The following is a 21,809-nucleotide window of genomic DNA, read 5'->3' on the forward strand; positions in this document are numbered from 1 at the left end:
CGCTCCCGCCGCGGCCCCGCTCCCGCCGCGGCCCCATGAGGCGGCCGAGCGGCCATGGGCTCGCTGGGCAGCCGCGTGCTGCGGCGGAAGGCAGGGCTCCCGCGGGGCGAGGCGGCGGCCGCGGGCAAGAGCGGCAAGAGGAAGCGCAGCGGGGCCGAGGGACCGGGGGACAGCGACAGCGACGGCGAGGCCGAGCGGGAGGAGCGGCTCCTCCACCTGCGGGGCCGCAGGTCTGGGGGCCGGCTGAGGGACGGGCGCCGGCGCCGCCGGCTCTGAGGGGGCCGGGGGTGCTGGGGAGGCTGCAGGGCTGGGCAGAGGGGCTGGGGGGATGCAGGGCCGAGCTGGGGGAGCGGCTCTGAGGGGACACTGGAGGGCCCGGCCCGGCCTCCCGTCGGAGCCCGTCGTGCAGGAAGGAGCGGGGCCTGGAGGGGAGAGATGCCGGGGTCAGGTCGCTCAGGGGGTGGCTCTGGGGCGCTCGGGAAAGGCCCCGGCGGCAGCGGCGGGCACGGGGAAGTGATGCTGGCAGGGGGGACACGGCAGTCGGGCTGGGCTGGGCTGGGCCGGGCCGGACGAACCCCCCGAGGGTTTGAGACCGACTGTTGCCGCTGTAACGGGAGAATTTGAAGGAGTGTGTCTCACTGTTTGTGGTTTGTTGTTTTCTTTCTTTTACTAGGAAAAAATTGAAAAGCACATCGAAATATATTTATCAGACGCTGTTTTTGAATGGGGAGAACAGTGACATCAAAATCTGTGCTCTGGGAGAGGAGTGGAACTTGCACAAGATTTATTTGTGTCAGGTAAGTGGCTCCTTTCTAACTCACAGTAAGAACTGTGTTTTTAATAAAAGAATGTCTGGGAACTGTGAAGTATGACTGAATATCTTTCCTTTTTTTTCCCCTTTATGTGTAGGACTTTCACCCTTTTTATAGATGCAGACAGTTAACCAACTCCTGTTAGCAATGTTGGGAAGCAGAGCTGTAGCTTTGTGTTAGAGCAATTTCTTTGCTTCTCTCTCTTACTGTTTAATTTTTTAATTTTGTTTCATTTATTTTATTCTTAATCTTGGTGCATCCTCTGTGAAAACAGTCCTGACAGTTGTCTTTGATGTCCTGAGAACATGTTCTTGTTTGCTGAACAAGTGGCTGAGATGCGCCTGTGATGTGAATATTCTTGCAGAGCAAAGGAGGCGCTTCCAGAAGGGATTTGTAAAGCCTGTGGTGTCCCTGCTCAGTTTTACTGTCCACTGGACTGGTGTGCAGGGCCCTGCAGGGAGTTGCTGGTGCTGGGTCTCTGTAGCTGTTACATGATTGTTACGAGCCTTCACAAAAGGATTCCTTGCAGCTTCCCTGCTGCTGCAGGAGGAATGTTTGCTCAGGAACTCTAAAAAGGAATAAATCTTAGTGCATACGTCCATTTTCTGTTGGGCATGTGTTCAGGTGGAGTCCTTTGTGTCTGTGTTTTGGGAACACAGAGGTGCTGTTGGCTTCACTGTCTGTTCTCTGTGTCACTCCTGCTGTGGCAGAAGTGGGGAGGAGCCGTGACTGTGCCATGAAACACCAAATTCAGTTGTGCCCGTGGGCTTGCCAGGGGTTGATGTGAAGCTGCCAGGTGCTGTACCTGGACAGGAGGGCACTTGTGTGTCAGCTGCAGTGGGAGCCAGAGCAGGAGTGTGACATGGTGGCACCGGGAGGTGCTCTGCACGTGGCTGAAGTTTCTCTGGTGCAACAAGTGACAGGAAGAGTCAATTCTGGATTTTTTGTGGCTGTTGCTGTGTCAGTGCCAGAATTCCAGAGCAGCTTCAGCAATTACTTGCATGGCTCCAGTGAGGGAAGTGTTTCATTGCTTTCTTGTAGGAAACAGCCTTTTCTTTTTAGAGTGTGAGAACCTTTTAACAAGCATAAACTGAAAGCAGGAGAGTCCTTTGTGTGAGGCAGATCTGGAGCGGTGGCACTGGCGGGGCCGTGGGGCATGTGGCAGGAGCAGAGCTGGCAGGCACAGGGAGGGGGGACAGTCAGGGCTGGGTTGTGCAGGGTGGGCACAGTGCTGGTGTGGCCTCAGGCTGCTGGTGTTTCCTGTCACTGTGGCTCTGTGGTTGCTGCATGTCAAGTTCGTGAAGCTGCTCCTGAAGCCTTAGCGCGGGTTGGTGACTGAAAGTGGGTGTGAAATCCTGTCTGTGGATGCAGCTGTTTAGTGGGGTTTGAAAATTGTGAGGCTGTCTGTAGAGGCCTTGTTGTAGGAGCGGTGTTCTGGGGAGATGAGCTTTGGGGGGAGTTCACCATTCTGCTCAGGCAGGTTCTGTTTCAGGGCACGCTCCTGCGTTGGGATTATGATACTGTAGGTAAAGCAGTGTTGGAGGTTAGAAATAACTCCATGTAAATGACTCTTATTGCCATTGTGACTCCTCCTCTGTGCCCCTGATCAGACTCAGCCTGGCTGTTTCTGCTCCCCTGCTCTCTCCAGGCACTGCCTTGCATTCCACGAAGGACAGTCAGGTGCTGCTCTGCCTGCTCACCACAGCTCTGAGAAATGGGGGGTTTCTTTTTCCCGATGCTGTTACGAAAATGATAAATCCTTATGAAACTGAGGAGTTGGTCTCTATGGCAAAGCTGAGGCAGCCTTGTGAGGAAGACAAAGATGAGTGAGGTCCTGGGTTTGATCGGCGCATGTTGTGTGTTGTCAGAGTTAGGAATATGCCAGGGGTACAGAAATACTGACCTGATCAAATGAAATCAAAGCTGTGTTATTTGCTGAGCTGAAATGCTGAGGGACGAGGTCAGGGAATGTGGTGCTGTACAAATAGACTTTATTTTTTTGATCTCTCAGGTAAACTTCATTGATAGCATCTCATAATGGGCACATCTGCTGCTGGGAAGGAAAATCAGGAACCCCAGTAGAGCATTATCTTTCCCTTCATTTGGATGGAAACCTCAAATTCTAGTTTTATGTGCTTTTCACTTAATAATAAAAGGTATATTGCCGTAAATGGTGTGTGTGTCTGTGTCCTTGGTATGAGACTACAGCCTTGTACAGTAATTTGTATGTCTTGCATGCCTTTTTTCTTTTTTTTTTTCACCCCCCAGTCCCCAAACTGGCATTCCCTAATGCCTGCAGGATTTGTTGTTTGCCAGTAACCTTAAGGACTTAGTTCTTGGACTAATTCTGTCCCCACTGATGATGTGGTTTGTGGGAAAAGAGCTTGTGTGGTTTTTCTGGCCTTTTCAAACTCTTTCCTTACTCTGGTTGCACACACGTAGCCCAAATTTTCCTGTAGGCATTTTGAGTGTCAGAAACAGCAACTACAATCGGCCCCTCGAGTCTGTCAGAATGTTTTAGCTTGTGAAAGTTCCCTTAATATATTTTGTTCTGCATAAAGGTAAATATTAACCATGTTTGGTTCCATGTGCTGCTTTTGGCAGTTTTAATTGGGATGAAATCTCTTAGCTGAGTTCTTTTTCTCTCTTCCCTCATACAGTCAGGCTACTTTTCCAGTATGTTCAGTGGCTCTTGGAAAGAATCCAGCATGAACGTCATAGAGTTGGAGATTCCTGATCAAAATATTGATGTAGAAGGTAAGTGGGAGCCTTTTATTTTGACAAAACCCTGAAGGGAGAGGTTAAGTTAAACATCATGATGCTTAGAGAAGGCTCATGAGGTTCAACTTCTTTTTGTGCAGTTTTACAGCTCTCAGGGGGTGCTGAAGAGTTTGTTTAACTCGTGGAAGCTCAGTAATGGATTGGTTACTGCCCCATGTTGTGTTCTCTGTCTGGTCAGTTGCTCTACATAAAGAGCCAGTGCTGAGACCATAGAGAAGGTGTGCAGTGAAGGGGTTTGGTTGTATTTAAGGACTCTTTCAATGCCCCATGCTCAGTGTTGTGTCTCTGTTGGACTCCTGTTCCCTTTGCAGCTCTGCAGGTGGCATTTGGCTCGCTCTACAGGGACGATGTGCTGATAAACCCCAGCCGCGTGGTCGCCCTGCTGGCAGCAGCCTGCATGCTGCAGCTCGTAAGTCAGAAATGCCAATATTTTTGTCTTTACCTGGAAAGGAGGAGTTCAGAATATCCTCAGCCATGTGGCCTTTTTCACCCAGAGGAGTGAATCAGCTTTTCAGGCTAAGTGGGGAAAATCCCAAACAATGCAGTGGGTTTATTGAAAAATGCTGTGACTAAGATTGAGGTGTGAGATTAAGGGCTTTGAGAGTGATATCTAAAAGTAGATTAAATAGGTTTTGGAGCTCACTTGCTCTACCCCGAGGGTATTCAGTACGCTTTTCTTTCATGGGAAATATTCTTAAGGAACATCTGTGTTTCTGAGGAATGGTGGTTTAAATGTTTTGAACAGTGTAGCACTGGTCACTGCAGCCTGTGGGACTTTGGGGATGGCTCAGGCATGAAAATCTGTATGAACAGCACAGTGTCTGACATTTCATGTTGGGAAATGAACACTCAGAACGTTTGTGTGTTTTTTCCTCCCTGCAGGATGGCTTAATCCAGCAATGTGGTGAAACAATGAAGGAAACCATCACTGCCCAAACCGTGTGTGGTTATTACAATTCTGCAGGGACGTATGGGCTGGACTCCGTGAAGAAAAAGTAAGAATTACTGTCCCCAAGCTGCTTTGGACATTGCCAATTAACAGTGAATTTACACACAGTACCATAATGACCAGGTTAATTGTCTTAGTATTTTTTCAGAATAGAATCATCAAGGTTGGAAAAGACCTATAAGATCATCCAGTCCAGCCATCCACCCAGCACTACCACTGAAACCACTAAACCACATCACCCAGAGCCAGATCCAGACACCTCCAGGGGTGGTGATTCCACCGCCTTCCTGGGCAATCTATTCCAATGCCTGACCACTCAAACAGGAAAAAAAAATTTAAATACCTAACCTGAATGTCCCATGTTTCAGCTTAAGGCCATTTCCTGATGTCTTCTCACTGCAGGCATGGCAGAAGAGACCAGCCCCAGCTCACTACAACCTTTCAGGGAGTTGTAGAGAGTGATGAGGTCCCCCCGAGCCTCCTCCAGACTAAACAAACCCGGCTTCCTCAGCTGTTCCTTATAAAACGTTTTCTAGACCCTTCATGAGCCTTGTTGCCTTTCTCTGAACATGCTCCAGCCTCTCAATGTCCTTTGTTAAGTGAGGGGCCCAGAACTGACACAGCACTTGAGGTGCAGCCTCCCCAGTGCCAAGTACAGGGGAATGGTCACTTCCTTAGTCCTGCTGGCCACACTATTCTTGGTACAGGCCAAGATGCCGTAGGCCTTCCTGGCCACCTGGGCACAGTGTTGGCTCATGCTGAGCCAGCTGTGAGCCACCCCCAAGTCCCTTTCTGCCAAGCAGCCCTTGAGCCACTCCTGCCCCAGCCTGGAGCTGCAGGGGCTTTCCGCAGTGACTCAGCACTTGGCCTTGTTGAACCTCGTGTCGTTGTCCTCAGCCCATTGATTGAGTCTGTCCAGATCCCTCTGCAGAGCCCTCCTGCCCTCCAGCAGATCCACAATCCCACCCAGCTCAGCATTATCTGCAAATTTACTGAGGGAGCAGCTGTTGCAGGAATGCTGACATCGAGAAGAAACAGCAGAGGTCCTAATTCCGTGCTTTCCACGCAGGTGCCTTGAGTGGCTCTTGAACAATCTGATGACTCACCAGAGTGTTGGACTCTTCAAGGAGCTCAGGTACTGGGGCTGCACTTCCCTTGCAGGGATGAAGGACGGCCTCTGCCCAAGTCTGGAGCTCCCTGCAGATCACTTTCTGGGCTACTGCTGGTTGCGTGTTCCCTACCTCCCCTTCTTTTTCTCTCTTCTGTCTCACTGACCTGCTGCAATTTATTTTTTTCAGCATAAACCTCATGAAGCAGCTGATCAGCTCCTCCAACCTGTTTGTGCTGCAGGTGGAAATGGATGTGTATACTGCTCTCAAAAAGGTACTTGCCTGGGGCTCGCTGCAGTGGAACCTTTGTGGGATGGACTGAAAGTTTTAATGGAGTAGCAGAACTTCTATAGAAATTAATGCACTGTGGAAATGTGTCTTATTAACATGCAGATTACTTATCTGAAACCTTCAACTGACTCACTAGAATTTGTTTATTTTGCCCAGTGGATGTTCCTTCAGCTCGTGCCTTCTTGGAATGGGTCTTTCAAGCAGGTGTTAACTGAAGCTGATGCCTGGTTTGCTGAGCGCAGGAGAGGTAGGAAGAGTTGGCCTGGCCTTGGTTTGGGATTTGAATGCGAGTAATTTCTTAATTTTAATGGCAAAAGGTGACTTGCCTGCCCATAATAACTTCTCTAATCAGTATGTAAAAACTCCAGCATAAATAGGGTCTGGAAAATCTTTAGGGCAGCAAACTGCCATGTGGGCGCTGTGTGTTGCAGAGTTTGGGGGTGACGTTGCCTTCCTGGAGTCGGCGCAGGGGAACGCGTTCCTGCCCGTGTTCGCACACCTGAGGCTGCAGTACATCATCAGTGACCTGGCCTCAGCCAGAATCGTGGAGAGAGATGCCCTGCTGCCCTCAGGTGAGTGAGTGCTGGCCACAGGTGAGGCCTCACCTCAATTCCTGGCTTCAGTTTTGGGCCTCTCACCCCAAGAGAGACAGGGAGGTGCTGGCGCATGTCCCAAGAGAGACAGAGCTGGGGAAGGGTCTGGAGCACGAGTCTGATGAGGAGCAGCTGAGGGAGCTGGAGAAGAGGAGGCGCAGGGGGAACCTTCTCACTGTCCACACCTCCTGACAGGAGGGGGCAGCCGGGGTCAGGGGGGGTCAGGCTCTGCTCCCAGGGAACAGGGACAGGACAAGAAGAAACGGTCTCAGGGGAGGTTCAGGCTGGATATTGGGAAAATTCATTCTGTCATGGAAAGGGCTGTCCAGCTGTGGCACAGCTGCCCAGGGCGGTGCTGGAGTCCCCATCCCTGGGGGGTTTAGCAGCTGTGTGGATGTGGCACTTGGGGACATGGGTTAGTGGTGGCCTTGGCAGTGCTGGAGGAGCAGTTGGATTCATGGACCTTAGAGGACTTTCCCAGCCCAAATCATTCCGTGATTCTTCTCGACTGATCGTGTTCTGTGTGCCTTCCCCAGCCTGTCCTGCCCTGGAGTAATTGGGAAGATCTCAGGGTGTTTACTTGTCTTACTGCTCACATGTTTATCTCCAGCATCTGGTTTGTGGTTGAAGATTCAGCAGAAGCTGAGTATGAAAATTATAGGCATGAAAGTCTGCAGAGGCACCCATGTAGGTGTCATCACCACGTGATGAGCATTCTGCTCATCAGTCAGTTTGTCAAAACGCTCTACAATCAATACATAGTACTTTATCAATGTTTAAATGGTCCCAGGGGCCCAGATCAGCAAAAAATCATCTTACTTTTGGGAGAGTAAAACTTGCTGAAACTCAACTGTTTTCTAGCCATTGTTCTCTAAAAAGAGCTGGACAGGTTTTTATAGGATTTGGAATAAAACCTGAAAATCAAAATAAGAAGCACAAGATGCTGTGAACTCTTCTTCCCTCTTCTAAAACAAATGTTATTTACTAATAGAGATTTAGGATGATTTGGAGCAGAGAGGATATTCAGGTATTCCACTCTTGTTCATTTCTCTGCATTTTGACTTGTATAAAATACATTCTCCTCTTAGGGTCTGGTGCTTTTTGAAGCCCAGAGAGTGAAATGCCATTTCATGTTTGTCCTGGGGTGATGTTGTGAAGCTGCTTTATTCCTTAACCATCCTCTCAGTGCCCAGGGCCGCTGTCTGTGCCTTTACAATGGACCCGGGGCCACGGGAGGGGGTGTGCTGGGAGCACTGGGCTGCTTTCCTGGGTTTCCTTTGTGTTCCAGCTAGAAAACGTTCTGTGGGGTTTTATTCTTGTTCTTTTTTCCCTTTCCTTCCTCTTGCCTCACTGCCTCCCTTCCCTCCTCGCCGGTCCAGGCAGCCTGCAGGGGCAGCCCTGGCTGGTCCGAGCCCGCGTGTCTGTTCCCTCTCCAGGAATTTGTTGTATTTTGAGGGGGTTTTTTACCCTGTTCTACCCTGTTTTGTTTGTGTGTTAATAAACAGTTTAGTTTGTTTTTTCCACTTTCACTTGCTGTGACCCACTTGTCTTACTGGTGGAGGAAAAGGGGAAGCCCTTTTCCCTTCGGAGGAGAACCCATTCCGGAGTGTTTCCTCCTGAAGTTTTGTCTCCAAAACTGAGGCAAGGTTATTAGAGATTACTGATGTTGACATCCCAGTATCACTGGAAAATGAAAAGCCCCTTCTCATCCCACTGGTGATGTCTGATAACATTTTGTTACGCATAAAAACTCCAAAAGAACAAGTCTCAGCTCTGATACATGATATTTTACATGCTTAAGTGATGTATAAAGTAAGTATAATCCATCATACTTCAGAGTGATATTGGTACCAGTTATAGGCAAAGTGCAAAGGTTATTATAAAAAATAACTTTGGGTGAATGACTCTTTAGATCTTTAATGGTGACACAGGAGAGCAGTGGATTTGCATCCTTGTGAAGTGGCTTTGTCAGCATGTCAATAAAGTGTTGCAAACCAGAAAATTTCTGGAGCTACACTTGACTTCCTCCTCCTGATGTCTGCTGTTACCCCTTACAGTGTGATGGGCAGCCTTTCATAGTGCTCTTCAGTGATAAATATTGTGTCTGTTCTCAAACCCAGAAGCCTTTACCTGTGTCTGTCAGAGGAAGAATTGTTCTGAGATCAGTCGCATCTTTGAGGCTGATTTCCTTGTGCCTATTGAAAAAGGATGTGAAATTGGTGCGCAGCTCACGAGGTGCCAGAGAGCCGAGTGCTCGCTGTGCAGGAAGCGGTCCCGGCGGCGATGAGCGCTGCGCGGGCTGGGTGGCACTGTGGCACCGGGAAAGGGCCGCGAGCTCAGGGCAGGAGGAGGATCCGCGGGGAGGGAGGTGCTGCTAAGGGCTCGGTCCTTGCCTGCCCTTGTAATCTGTTCATACCAGGGTGTAGCCACAAGCTACAGCCACAAGCTGTGTTAAGATCAGAACTTTTGCTCTTCGTTTACAAGGAGGTTTAGATGAATCCTGGGCTGCACTTTGGAACAGGCTGTTGGCTGCCAGCATTTGGTGTTTGAGGGGATGCTTTGTACCTGAGGGTCTGCAGACAGGGCCATTGCTGGGTAGTTTGTGTTCTGGTGGAAGCCTTTTAGATTATTACAGATGAAACTGTTCTCAAGGAGGTAGAGAAGCAAATCACTGAGAAGCTGAAAATAGTACTGTGATTATTTATTTATTTGTTTGTTTGTTTATATACTCAGTGTGTGTAGTGCCTGCAGGGGAAAACTGAAATTCTGTGTTAGGAGTTCACTGCAGTCTGATCTTTGTGCAGAAAAGGTGCAAGAGACAGGAATACATAATGTGTCTGTGTGAGCACAGTGTTTGTTTTTCTGTTTTACTTGGGGAGTTCTGAACATTTCCTAAGCTGTGCTTTCCCTCTTCATAAATCAGCAGATGAACTGCAGCCGAAATGTGAGGTAGGAAATAGATACATGCATATACACAGAGAGAAGGTGCTCTCCCTCCTGATACATTTTTCCTTCCCTTCTAGCACATCCATTCTCTGTTCCTTACCTGCGTAGGTTTCCTTAATTCATTTTTTATTTTCTGTTGTACTTTGGTTAATTCCCAGTTTACTCCTATCACAGTCTGCACTTTCACTCTAGAGTCAGTGGAACAAAGGCTGGTTTTAAGTTTTCCATCCATGATCTTGCCCCTCCTCCCTCATGTCATGTTCATCAGCTTCCTGGTTGGTTTTTGGTCACAGTGGCTCTCCCTGTTCCTCTCACCCAGCCCATTTCCCGGAGCTGGTTCTCGTACATGACCTTGGCCCCTTGCCCCATTTGTTATCTTGACTAAGAACTTCTTACACCCCATGCTTTTGTTATCCCTTTTGTGTAACTGCCTGACAAACTGTTGAGTTTTGTTCTATCTCTCCGTTGCAACATTAAATTAACACAGCCAGTAAAATCTTTGTGTGGTCTCCAAGGAAGACATGATCTATGTTTATTCCTAGCAGGGGACAATTTCTGTTTGTTTTGCCATATTTGTGTTAAGTCACTGTTTTCTTTTATCCCTTGATTGTGTTTTCTTCTTTAACTTACATAGAACTCCACTGGGGATTCAGAAAACAGCACCTTCTCCCAAGAGCTTGTTAACCAGCTCCTTGGCTGAACAGAGCTTTGTGTGCTGAGAAAATGTGTGGAGTTGCATCACTTGTGGCAGCAGTGGATGTTTGAGGAGATGACCAGTCTGGAGTGACTGTTAGTTGTGGATGTTTATCCCTTCCCCTGTGGTTGAGGCTGGGAGCTGGAGAACACAGGGAGTTACCAGGGTGTGGGTTGCATAGACTGTCCAGTTCATAAGTGTAACTTTATTATTTCAATGTAATTTTATTTCTCTATTTCAAATGTATATGACCATCCCCATTCCCAGCTCCAAAGACAACACCAAGCTTATTTTTTTTTTTTTTTTTTTAATTTTAGAATGGCTGTCCTCTGTTTACAAACAGCAGTGGTTTGCCATGCTCAGAGCAGAACAAGACAATGATATTGGGTAGGTATATTACAGGCTTTCCTTTATTTCTTTCTTAGATTAGAAACCTTCCTCTCATAGAAATTCTGACATGAATTACTTTGGAGTTTACATTAAAAGGAGGGGGGAAGCATACTTCAGTGCTTTTAAATTGTTGATCTCTGTGGAGCTCTCTGTTCCCTTGGGCTGGCTGGTCTCCCATCCTTCAACCAGTAGAACTCTGGGAAACTGGTATAATGGGACCAGAGGGAAATGCTGGGTGGGGGACATGTTCTGTGTTCTCATGTATGTTGGTTAATGCTTCTCACTAGTACTTCACCTGGAAGTGTGTGTTGAGGCTGTGAAAGGGTAATTTCTGAGCCTTCCATTTTAAGGATACTTTGGCCATCGAACTTCCCTTCCTTCTGCTGGCTCTTGGCCTGCTGCAGTGAGCCAGGTCCCTGATTTAACACCAAAGCTACAGCAAAATGTAGCTGGGGGAGTTGATCCTGCCTTTGTGTTCTCTCCTGGTTCCTAGAGAGCTTTGTGGAGAAAAAATGCCAAGTCAGGCAGCTGCAGAATGCCTGTTACCTCCCAAACCCCAAGAGACTGGCTTGTTCCTTTCTTCCATAGTCGTGTCACCCCATGAGTGCTGTTGTGGAGAGGGATGTGTTGGGTTGTAACAGGAGCTTCAAAAAAACCCCAAACTCTGGTCTGAAGAATAGCCAGGATCTTTAAAAAGTTGTTCTCTTCAGCAGCAGTCCTTTAGGAAATGGTGGAGGTAAAGTACAGAATTGTGACTGTCTTATTCAATTCCTGAAGATGAACTTTGGGTGGCCCTGGCTTGTTTCTGATGCTGCTCTCTTGGGAAGGCTTTTGCAATGCTGCCGTGGCTGTATCTGAGAGCAGATAAATGTCACCCCCTGGCTTATGGGGAACCAGGGTTCAGAGGGAAGTGCGTCACAAGAATTCTGATACAAGATAAGACCCTGTATTTGCTAATTTTGATGTGTTTTGGTAGTTTAGTGCAGTGGGAGCATTTGAACTGTCAGCCACTGGACATGCTTCTGGAAAAGTGAGTTCCCACAGAGCTGCAGTGAGGATGATGGGGATCATCCAGCTTGGAAAAGAGCAATTTTCATATTCAGCTACAGCTGAGGATTTCAATGGCTCTTGGAATGGGCAGAGTATTTTTCCACATTTTTCTTGCTTGTCTAGTTTTCTCTTTTGCAGTATGGGTTTATTATTTCATTTAAGACAGAAAAAAAACCAAAAGTCTCAGCCTTAGAAGGGCACAGATGCAGCTGTTCCTTTGTGTGAGTGCAAATATTTTGGCCATTTGACCAACCTGTAGCTGCAGGAAAAGAATTCAGGTTTTATAAGCCCATCGTTTATCCAGCTCTGCTGCTCTTCCTCTCTCACCTACTGCCCATATCAGTATCAAACACATGTTTTCCCTCGGGGGTAAGGAAGTAGGCTTAGGAATCAGAGCAAGACGTGAACCTGGCTCCTGTGAGCTGAAGTAAGGTGCTATTTCCATGTCCCACCTGGTGCAGGGCATAATTGCACCTGCTTATTCTAACACTGCCAACATGGAAATGGCGCTGCTTGGAAACGTGTGATGTGGTTTGTCTGGGTAACTTTATAGAGAGGAGGGGAAGAAAGTGTTTCCCTTCTACTTTTGAGTTTGCATTTAAAAGGATTAAACATCTTACTCACTCTTCAGAACTTGAGAATTTTTTAGTGTTAGCAGTGGGTTTGTGGCTTTGAACTGTAGCTGCTCAAGGTTTACTTGTTGTGTTAAAGTGGATCACTTTTTTTTTAATTAAACATGTGTTTTGTGGCAGAAGCCAGACAGATCTTTCAAGTCTGGGACTGGATTCACTTCTGCTCTTAGCAGTCTCTTTGGCAGTGTGTAAGAAGGAAGCAGAATAACTCCACTGTTCACTGTGTGGCAGCTGGTGGAAGTGGTTAAAGCTGAAGTTCTGCATCATCTGAGGCTGCTCGAGGGATGGAGGGGGGATGTTAATGTCAGTCTGAGCATTATGGACTAATGTTTGTGAAATTTGTCACTAATTAAACAGAAATAAATCCTTTAACACCATTACTGCATTTAGGTCAGCCACGGAACCAGTTCAGCTGGAAGATGTGGAAAAGCACACGGGAGGTTCCTGGTGAATTTGTTCAAGTGCGATGAGCTTGTATGCGTAACCTGTTCATTGAACGCTTCACCTCCCAGGATTGGTTTTTACAGAAATGGGAGAAAAGACCCGAGTGTGTGGCTGAGTTTACAGAAGCTTTAGCTGCAAGTTGCTGTGGTGTGTAAGCAGTAGGAGGAGAACAGATGCTGCATCTCCTGGCTTGGAGGGCATTGTTGGGTTTTGTAGTTTAACCTGCAGGGGTTGATGTCACTGGGATTAATAAAGTTCACTGCCAGCCCTTGGCCTGGTGTAACTCTTAACACTTTCTGGCAGTGGGTGCTGGGTTAATGATGTCATGGTGTGTGAAGCAAAGTGAGTAACACACTTCTGGAAAATCAAGACTGATGTCACTCGTGCTGGCTCTGCAAGACTGTTCTACGTGTTGGATGCAGGGAGAGCTGTTGGGTGAAAGGAGCTGATGGTGTGAGATGGTACAAGCAAGGGCTCTGGCACCTCGGGAGCTCTGAGAGGCTCTGCCACTTCATGAGCACTGAGGGGAAGTGGTTTTTTTAACCAGGTTGTGTAACCAGCCCCTTGAGAAACCTCTCTCAGTGTCTCGTGGCTGCTGCTTCATAGCACTGCTGTTGTGCAGAGCCCTGCAGCTGTGCCTCAGCACTTGTCTCTGGTTGTGCCTAAGAAATCATTGCCTGCTGTGTTTAAAAAACACTTGTGTTTTCAAGTGGGCTGGGAGAATGTATTTCATTGCAACAGCTATTATTGTGTTATCTGGAAACATTCTTTTGTAAAAGAAGTCCTGCCTAACTGAGGTGTCACAGCCTGGTTTTGTAGTGTAGGTGGATGTTCATGGGACAGTTTGGGATGGAAGAGACTCTGGGAGCTCATCTAGTCACGCCTCTGCTCAAAGAAGGGTCGGTTGTGGGTCCCTTCCAACTCAGGGTATTCCATGATTGTGTGGTCAGACAAGTTTACTCCAGTCTGTTCATCTTTCCCACATTAAGGTATTGTACAAAGTGTTGAAGTGTCCTTAAAGATGCTGGTTTGGGTTTTTTTTCAGGCCTCAAGAAATCAATAAAGAGGAACTGGAAGGAAACAGCATGAGGTGTGGTCGCAAACTGGCAAAGGATGGTGATGTAAGTGTGGCACGTGGCTAACTGCAGAGCTGGCACGGCTGAGACAAGTCAGGCATTTCCAAATCACGTAGGTCCTCATTGTCAAACTGCATCCAAAAGATCCAGAAGGATGGAAGCAATTGTCTCTGAAAGGAGTAAGGAACGGGTGTTTCACTGTGCTCTTGTGCTGCGAGACAGGGAAAACTGTTAGAAACATGAATTTTTCCAACTGAAGTCACATAACCTAAGGCAGTTGACCCCAAGGAGTGCTTTGGGACATGACTGGGGCTCACAGATCAGCCCCGTTACCCAGTGCTGAGTATTTGACACCCACTGGTGTGACACGTGTTCCTGTCTGTCTGGGAGGCAGCTGACACTCAGCTGCTCTCACGGAGTCACCTGGTGAGGGTTGTTCCCACTGAGTTCTCTGTTTCAGACAGGTGCTGGCAGGGATCCCTGAACCCCACTCTCTGTAGCCCAGCGCCCCATTCCCAGGACTGACCCATCAGAGCTGGTGTGGCACTCCCGGTCCGTGTTGCAGCCCCTCCTCAGGCTGGTTTCTCTGTGTCCCCTCTGTCCTGCAGTACTGCTGGCGCTGGACTGGCTTCAACTTCGGCCTGGACCTGCTGGTGACCTACACCAACCGCTACATCATCTTCAAGCGCAACACGCTGAACCAGCCGTGCAGCGGCTCCGTGAGCCTGCAGCCGCGCCGCAGCATCGCCTTCAGGTGCCAGCCAGCGGGGCTCGGGGGGCTCCCTCAGCGCTGCCAGCCCCGCTTGCCTTAGATTTTGTTGCCACCGAGTCAGTTACATTAAAAAATGTTAACCCAGACTCCTTGGGAGAAACTCCTTGTGCTGAAAAAATAGGGCAGGCTGAAGTGATTTCCCTGTTCTGCCCCCAGGTTGCGCCTGGCCTCGTTCGATAGCAGTGGGAAGATGATCTGCAGCAGGACAACGGGCTATCAGATCCTGACCCTGGAGAAGGATCAGGTATGGCTGTGGGTTCTTGAGCTGTTGAACTTGAATGGTGGAGTTCAAGGCATGAAAAAAATGCTGAGAAGTCACCAGGGTTTGTGAAGAGGAGTTGCTTCTTCTTGTTGTCATTGCTTATGTGGAATCTCAGGCATTCCTGTTAGAAGTAGTGGGTAATTAAGCTAATTTGTGAAGTGGATCTAGAGTAGGGAGGGTAGTGTGGGTTTCATTAGTGTTGATAACATGAAATTAGTTCCCATATTAGTGAAATTGGTGCCTGTGGTACTGCTGTCTGCTGCCAGTGTCGTGTTCTGCTGCTCTCCCAGCCTTCCAGCACTGCATAATCTGTCCGTCAGACTCCTTATTTAGAGGCAAATTTGGGATTTGAAGACTCTTATAAGATGAGGAGTTAAAAGAATGTCTACATGTTGTTTAAGGGTTGGATTTATTACTCAAATAAATTGATAAAAGCCCCAGAGAAGAGGGGAGTTTTCTTAGAGCATGTGCCCTTTTCCACCCATTGCTGACGGCAGGATTTAGTGAGGCATGTGTGGGACTTGTTAATCAAGTTTCTCAAATGCCAGCCAGCAGTGAGACAAAGGTGGTGAGAACACAGAAAACCTTTCCTTGTCAGTGCCATCCTCACTGGGAGATGAGGTTTCAGTTTTGAAGTTTCAATTGTTTTGCATCCTCACTAGGGTGAAGTTTCAATTTTGCTACCCCAAAACCAGTTCCTAGAGTGGAACCAAAAAAATTCCTACCCGCAAACTGAAATTTGCTTTCAAGTATAAACTGTTGGGGAATGCCTGATTGGTGAAATCTCCCGAAACTGAAAACTCTCCCTTTCTCCCCAGCATGTTGGAGGGGAATTTTACTCCAGCATTTCCTGGGGTTGTTCCCTGTGCTGCAGAGGGGTGGGAGCTGTGGGCAGGCTGAGAATGTGTCAGCGTTATAAACCTGAGGTGAAGGTGAATTGTCTTTGCTTTATTTTTTTATATTCTGATTTTAATCATAGTCATTAAAATGTGCAGAATGACTGTTGTATCAGCCTTGTGCTTTCTGGCCACCCTTCACCATGCAAATGTCCCATGTGTGCTCCAGGAGCAGATCGTGATGAATTTGGACAGCAGACTCCTGACGTTCCCCCTCTACATCTGCTGCAACTTCCTGTACACATCGCCAGAGAAGAGGGCAGACAGCGAGGCCCAGCTGGATAATTTGGAAGCCTGAGACCTCCCTGGGGTCTGTGGCAGCCCCTCTCCCACCCTGGTTGCTGCTCCAAAGCTCAGACAAGCAGGCCTTACACTGTAGCAACAGCCCTGGCCTTAGTGCTCTCCTATGCAGCTCTGAAGAGATCACACATTAGGTAGGCCAAAACCAGTTACCCTTTTTATTTTTTATTTTATTTCTGTTCTGCATCGTCAGGCAGTAGCCATTCTGTGCTTGAGAAGTGTTACACTTGGGCTTTTCTGGGTGAAAACTGAGCCAAACTGGAAATAGGGAATTTGTGTGGATCACAACTTAGGAAATTATCTGTTGGACTCTGAGCACACATTGTAGGTTGTGTGGGTTTTGTTAGTGTGGGTTTTGGTTGTATTATATGTTGGGTTTTTTAATAACTGATCTGTAAATACCAGATCCATATTTTGCTTTTTTTCCTGGTCCTTTTCCATTAGGGCCAAATAATCTCTGTAAATGTGGCCTCTCAACTTTGGTTATTTAACTGCACAGCCTTTCCCACCTGCTGGGTTCAAGCTTTTTTTGCAGCTCACACACACAAGTTTCACTCTTGGTCTTGTTCTAACACTGCAGCCAGTAATTCTCTGTCTTTCAGCAGGTTAATTTACTAATAAGGATGTTCATAAGTGAATTATTTTTTCCATGTACAGCAAATACTGCAATGTCCTCACCATCACGGAGTCCTGTCAGCAGCAGCTCTCAGCTGGAGTCCTGCTGAGCGCTGCCTCTACTCACACAAACCAAATACCAGTTTTTAAACATTTTCTGTGGCTTGTTTTAGCTGTTACCTTGGGAATACATCCCGTGTTAGCTCAGGAACTCGTGACTTTTGAGTGCCTTTTGAGTTGTATGTGTAACACCAACTTCACATCAGTTCAGCAAGGTCACAGGATCCAAAGGCAGAGCTGGGAACAAGGGATTCCTCTCCAGTTGGTTTGATGGATGTGTCATGTCATGGTACACTCTGTTCAGTCTTTGTTGGGTTTTATGTTTGTCTCTTACAACTTTGAATTCTTACAGCAGGATTTTTTGATTCAAAGTGGGAATTTTTGCCTTGTGAGCCTATTTTTTTAATGTCAGAAAAATATAAAACCATTTGTACTTTATAACAAGGATGAAAATGTGTTCGGCAAGATAGAAAAACATGGCAACTTGTCAATAAATGATTTCAAGTGGAATATTCACCCATGTCTGTCCTTTCCTGCTGGGAATAGCTTCTTGTGTTGGAATCACCCTGTGGATTCAGCACCTCTGTGTGCTGTTGTGTTGTGTCACAGCTTTGGCAGCAGAGAGCAGAAGCATTTTCGGGTGTTCAGCTGCTACGGCATAGAATTTATTTATTGAATTAATTGCATTTAGGTACTTAACTCTGGTTTTAATTAGAAGTACCAACTCCTTAAAGTTGATTCAGTGGAAAGCAACAGGGGCTGCTGGTTAATGGCAGAGGGAAAACAGGTACCTCAAATCCTTGAAGGCTGAGCTGGGGGTGGGTTGAGCTGTGCAGGGCTTTGCCCCCCTGCCAGGGTTCTATCCTGCTCTGCCCCCTGGATCCCAGGGCCCCCCTCCAGCTGGGACCCACCCAGTGTCACCAGGATGTGGGATGTGGAGCAGGAAACTCATACTGGTGTTTTCTCCAGGCAGCAGCCCCTTCCCTTGAGCCCTGGCTGTCCTCTCCCCGTGCCCTCCCTCGCCCTCCTGGCTGTGGGGGCACTGTCAGTGCAAGGGAACAACCTCCTTCCCAGCTGGGTCCCTCTTCCCAGGGGCCAGGATCAGGGATTTGGGATGGGGTGGGCACAGGTGCCCTTCCTCAGGGATTGCTGAGGGGCGAGGGGAGCACAGAAGCCGAAACACACGACACTGAGCCCAGAAATGGGTGGTGGTTGTTTTTCTCTCGTTTATTGTCACTGACTAGGAGCAGCAGTGGTGGCCGAGGGGAGCTGAGCAGTACAACACCACACTCAGGAAACGGTATGAAAAGTACAAAAATAAGGAAGCCTATATATAATATCATTGCAGTCAATTGCTAAAAATAAATATTGTAAACACGAAAGAACAACATCAGGTGAATCTACAGCACTCGTTTCTGCCAGCAGCCACACAGTCTTTGGCTTTATGACTCCCCTGCCCGCACGGAGCCAGCGCCCACATCAGGATGCATTTTCTTTGCTTCAGGCCAGAAAGATTTAAGACTGGTCAGGGATGTCACAAGGGAAAGAATTTCCCTCTCTCCAAATGACCTTGAGAACAGGAATTGCCTCTCTTTGCTTTCAGTGCCCATTTTCCTACCAGAGCAAGGGAATGATCTGCCCAAAGCAGGCATTTCCTTATCTGGAGGGGACTGGGGCCAGGGCTCCCCCCACTCCAGTTTATTTTGTTGTTATCTTGCATCTCACAACCCCTGCACGATGCATTTGCCACCATTTTACACCTCTCCCCTCCCATGCACTTGGACCTTTCACCCCCTTATCTCTCCAACAGCCAGATGGGTTTGGATTGCCTGATAAGGGAGAGCAGGCAGGAGTTATCTCCGGTCAAACTGCACCCTGGCTGCTGCCAGGCCAGGGATCTGTGCCCCACCCATACCCTCACACCCCTCGGGCCACTGAGCAGGAGCTTGCCCCTCCCAGCCTTGGACTCCAGGAAGGGAAGAGGCAAATTCTGCTTGCAAGGCTCAGTAATTTGCTGATTGTGTTTATATATATCTACATCTGTATTAAAAATCCAATAAAATCCTGTCCAAAGTACCAACAAGGAGAGACTTGCCAGGGACAAGGCCAGAGACTGTTCCCTCCTGCCTGCGTGGCCGGAGAACATCCCAGAACCCCGGGAGTGCAAAGAAAATGCATCCAAATGGGAGCAACCAAGCAAAACAAAACCATCCTAAGTCCACAAAGCAGCGCTTCTTGCTGCAGGGAAGATACAGACTGGGCAAGTCAGGCTCAGCAGTCTGTCCATCTGTCCCTACAGATAATCATTTGATCTTCCCTTCATATCAATAATTAGGATTTATTCTTCCCTTCTTCATTTTAAACACATTCACAGAACATCCCATGGCGACGTTTTGGCGTGAGGTTCCGGTCCCAGCCGTCACAATCAGACTGTACATCAAACACCTCGGGTGCTCGTGCCCTTGGGGACCACGAGGAGCACAAACTCCTCCAGGTGTTCCCCAAACCCCTCCCTGCAGCCCCGGGGAGGATCTGCACTCAACAGGTAACACAGGTGTCTTGTAACGCTTCAAGTACTGCTTTTAACTGGGAACATTCCACACCCTGCTTGATTCTGAGTCTAAGCAAAAGCTTTCCAGCATTAGGGGAGCCTCGGACACCCAGGTGGGTATCCAGGTGTGTATCCCTCTGACCAAGCCCAGCCAAAAATCCACCCCCACCCTGTGAGCTCAGGGTGATCCTTCATCACCCCTGTGAAGCTACAGCCCCTCCTTCACCCCAGACAGGTGAGGGGGCTGTGCTGACGCTGCTCCAGGCCAGGTACTCAGCTCCCCAGTTTCTCTCTCACCCTGTCAGTCCCCTGCTCCAACGGAGCCTGAATCAAAAGCAGGGCTGCTCAGATCCCAATCCTTCCCATTCTGCCCCCAAAACTACTGTTGTATAAAATTTCACTCACTAACTGATGAAAACACTATGGATTTCAGAAGGGGTACAGCTGGCTAAGAGTAAAAACAGCCACTAATGCAACTCTGCACAGTGCAGCAACTAAAAACATTTGTGTTTCCATTTTTCAGTAGGCAAAATGCTGGTTTTCTGAGGAAAAAAAAATCACACAAAACTGCTTGGTACCAGATTAGAGGATTTCTGTATCATCCTTCAGAGATTTATTTGACAGCTTCTAAAACTTCCACTAAACTTGGTTTCTTACATCATTTCTATACACAGGTTTTATTTGTTATAATTGTCTTGAGGCTTATAAAAAAATAAGCATTTAAAATGCCCAAAAGAGTAATTTTGCTTTAAAATTGTGCTACTGAACTTGACCCCCAACACAGAAGAGAGACTTTTGGTAATGAGGTTACCCCAAGCAGTATAAAAATATACATAAAAATAGACAAAAACTCTATCCTCCAATCTGAAGGGCTGTTTGTGGGGATTATTAGTTTGTTGTTTTTTTCTTTTTTGTACATCACTGGAATTTCATTAACTTCTGCTAAATATTTACAGAACCCCCCCATCCTCTGTCTGCCTCTGCTCACTGAGGCAGAGACCTGCAGCTTTTAGTTCATCCAGAGTTTTCTGTTGGCAAAAATGGATCCCTGTGTCTGACCATGGCACACGAGTGATGCTGCGGGCACGGCTCACGGGCAGCCCTGAGGATGCCACATGGGGATGAGGTGGCACCAGCTGCTGTCCCCTCACCGAGAGATAAGCTCGGCTTTGCCGGTGCCAGCGCTCGACCAGGACGGTGGCGTGAGGTCGAGAGCCCTGCAGAGCCCTGGGTTATGTCATCCACCCATGGATGTGACCCCCCCAGAGCACAGCTGGGAGGGCAGGGGACAAAATAAAACCTCTCCTAAGGTTAAACCCAGCCTAAACCCGACAGCGTCACCGCAGGGCTCCGCTGCTCCTGCATGCCGCGTCCCTGGCCTTCTGCTTTCCCTTTTGTCCTGGTGATAAAGTCAGAATGCCCAAACCTCTTGTACAACCATCCTCAGGAATTTGGGTCTCTTTCTCCAGTCTACCCCAAGAAAATTTTAAATTAAAAAAAAATTACACAACAGAAGAAAAAAAAAAGAAGAAAATAATTACTCTGTACTGTTCTTCAACAACATGAAAAGGTGATGTTAAAACTAAGTGATACAACCCCCCCAAGACTATGTACATAAAAAGATATCAGATCTCTTAAAACATAAATATACAGTGTATAAATCCAGGTGCCACCTAAAGGCTGCAGCCGCAGAACTATTTCACAGACACAAAGCAAACCAGACTCTCCACGCCAAGGGCAGACACACGGCCACGAGTTTGGGGCTTGGCAGGGGAGACCCCGACCCGTGGCAGCAGCTCCTCGTGCCCGCACATGCACCAGGGAAGGGGGGAGTGGTGTCCAGGGGTGAAACACAACCCTACGTACACGCCACGTTCCTACACGCTACTCAGGGTGCGGGTGAGAGGTCGGGAAATGGGATTAGACCCTGAGTCCCCAATTATTTCCAGGCACATGCTCTGCCAGAGCTGGCCGAGGGGCCCCTCGAGCCTGGCTCCAGCAGGTTCTCTAGTATTGCTCACCAAGGGAGATACGTGGTACCTCCAGTGCAGCCGCGGCCACGCCGGTGGAAATCTGCACCCTGTGCTTTAAGAGTTACCATGACTTTCATGGAAATAATACAGCCTTGATCAGGGTAAAAGACTAGTGGAGGTCTTTAGCCCAATCTTAGAGGTTTGCTTCTACAGCACGGACAGCTACGACTCCGACAGACATAAATAGGTACTGTTAAAGTGACAATGCAGTGTCTCAGTTATCCGAGCGTTATCCCTACTGCTGTTAGGGGAGAGGTTCGGAGTGGTGGGGGGAGAGCTGGGGTGTGACAGAGGCTGCGGGTGGGACAGCTCCAGCTCCACCTGGAAATGCAGGGAGAAGCCAAAAGACACTGTGAGCTTTACTCGACAGGCGGTTTTATGGCATGCAAGGAAACTCCTACGACAACACTTTGTACAGAGCCCACGGCGTCTCCAGTCCCACCGTGGTGCCTTGGAGAACAAGTAAAGCTACGAGTCTGCTTGGAGGGGAGGGGGTGCGTGGGTGTGTGAGTGTGTGCAGAGAGAGGGAGGGATTGGGTGAGGAAACGTCCTG

General features: G+C 48.1%; 1 protein-coding gene across 2 annotated transcripts; it reads left to right on the top strand.

Moving 5' to 3' along the window:
- The first annotated feature begins 24 nt into the window (after positions 1-24).
- Positions 25-17,188, top strand: GMCL1 (germ cell-less 1, spermatogenesis associated). Of its 2 annotated transcripts, none has more exons than XM_039564188.1 (14): positions 25-230; positions 674-797; positions 3,473-3,569; positions 3,905-4,002; positions 4,476-4,588; positions 5,612-5,677; positions 5,841-5,925; positions 6,099-6,189; positions 6,374-6,514; positions 10,493-10,562; positions 13,737-13,812; positions 14,376-14,521; positions 14,696-14,783; positions 15,867-17,188. In XM_039564188.1, the coding sequence occupies exons 1-14, from the start codon at positions 55-57 to the stop codon at positions 15,993-15,995; spliced, it is 1,500 nt and encodes a 499-aa protein (XP_039420122.1). In that variant the 5' UTR covers positions 25-54; the 3' UTR covers positions 15,996-17,188. The 2 variants fall into 2 exon arrangements, with proteins under 2 accessions (XP_039420122.1, XP_039420123.1); XM_039564189.1 differs by lacking the exon at positions 25-230 and adding an exon at positions 2,824-2,968 and having other exon boundaries at positions 712-797.
- Positions 17,189-21,809: the final 4,621 nt, after the last annotated feature.

The sequence above is a fragment of the Corvus cornix genome, chromosome 22 (genome assembly GCF_000738735.6).
Source record: "Corvus cornix cornix isolate S_Up_H32 chromosome 22, ASM73873v5, whole genome shotgun sequence".
In the NCBI taxonomy this organism is placed as follows: domain Eukaryota; kingdom Metazoa; phylum Chordata; class Aves; order Passeriformes; family Corvidae; genus Corvus; species Corvus cornix.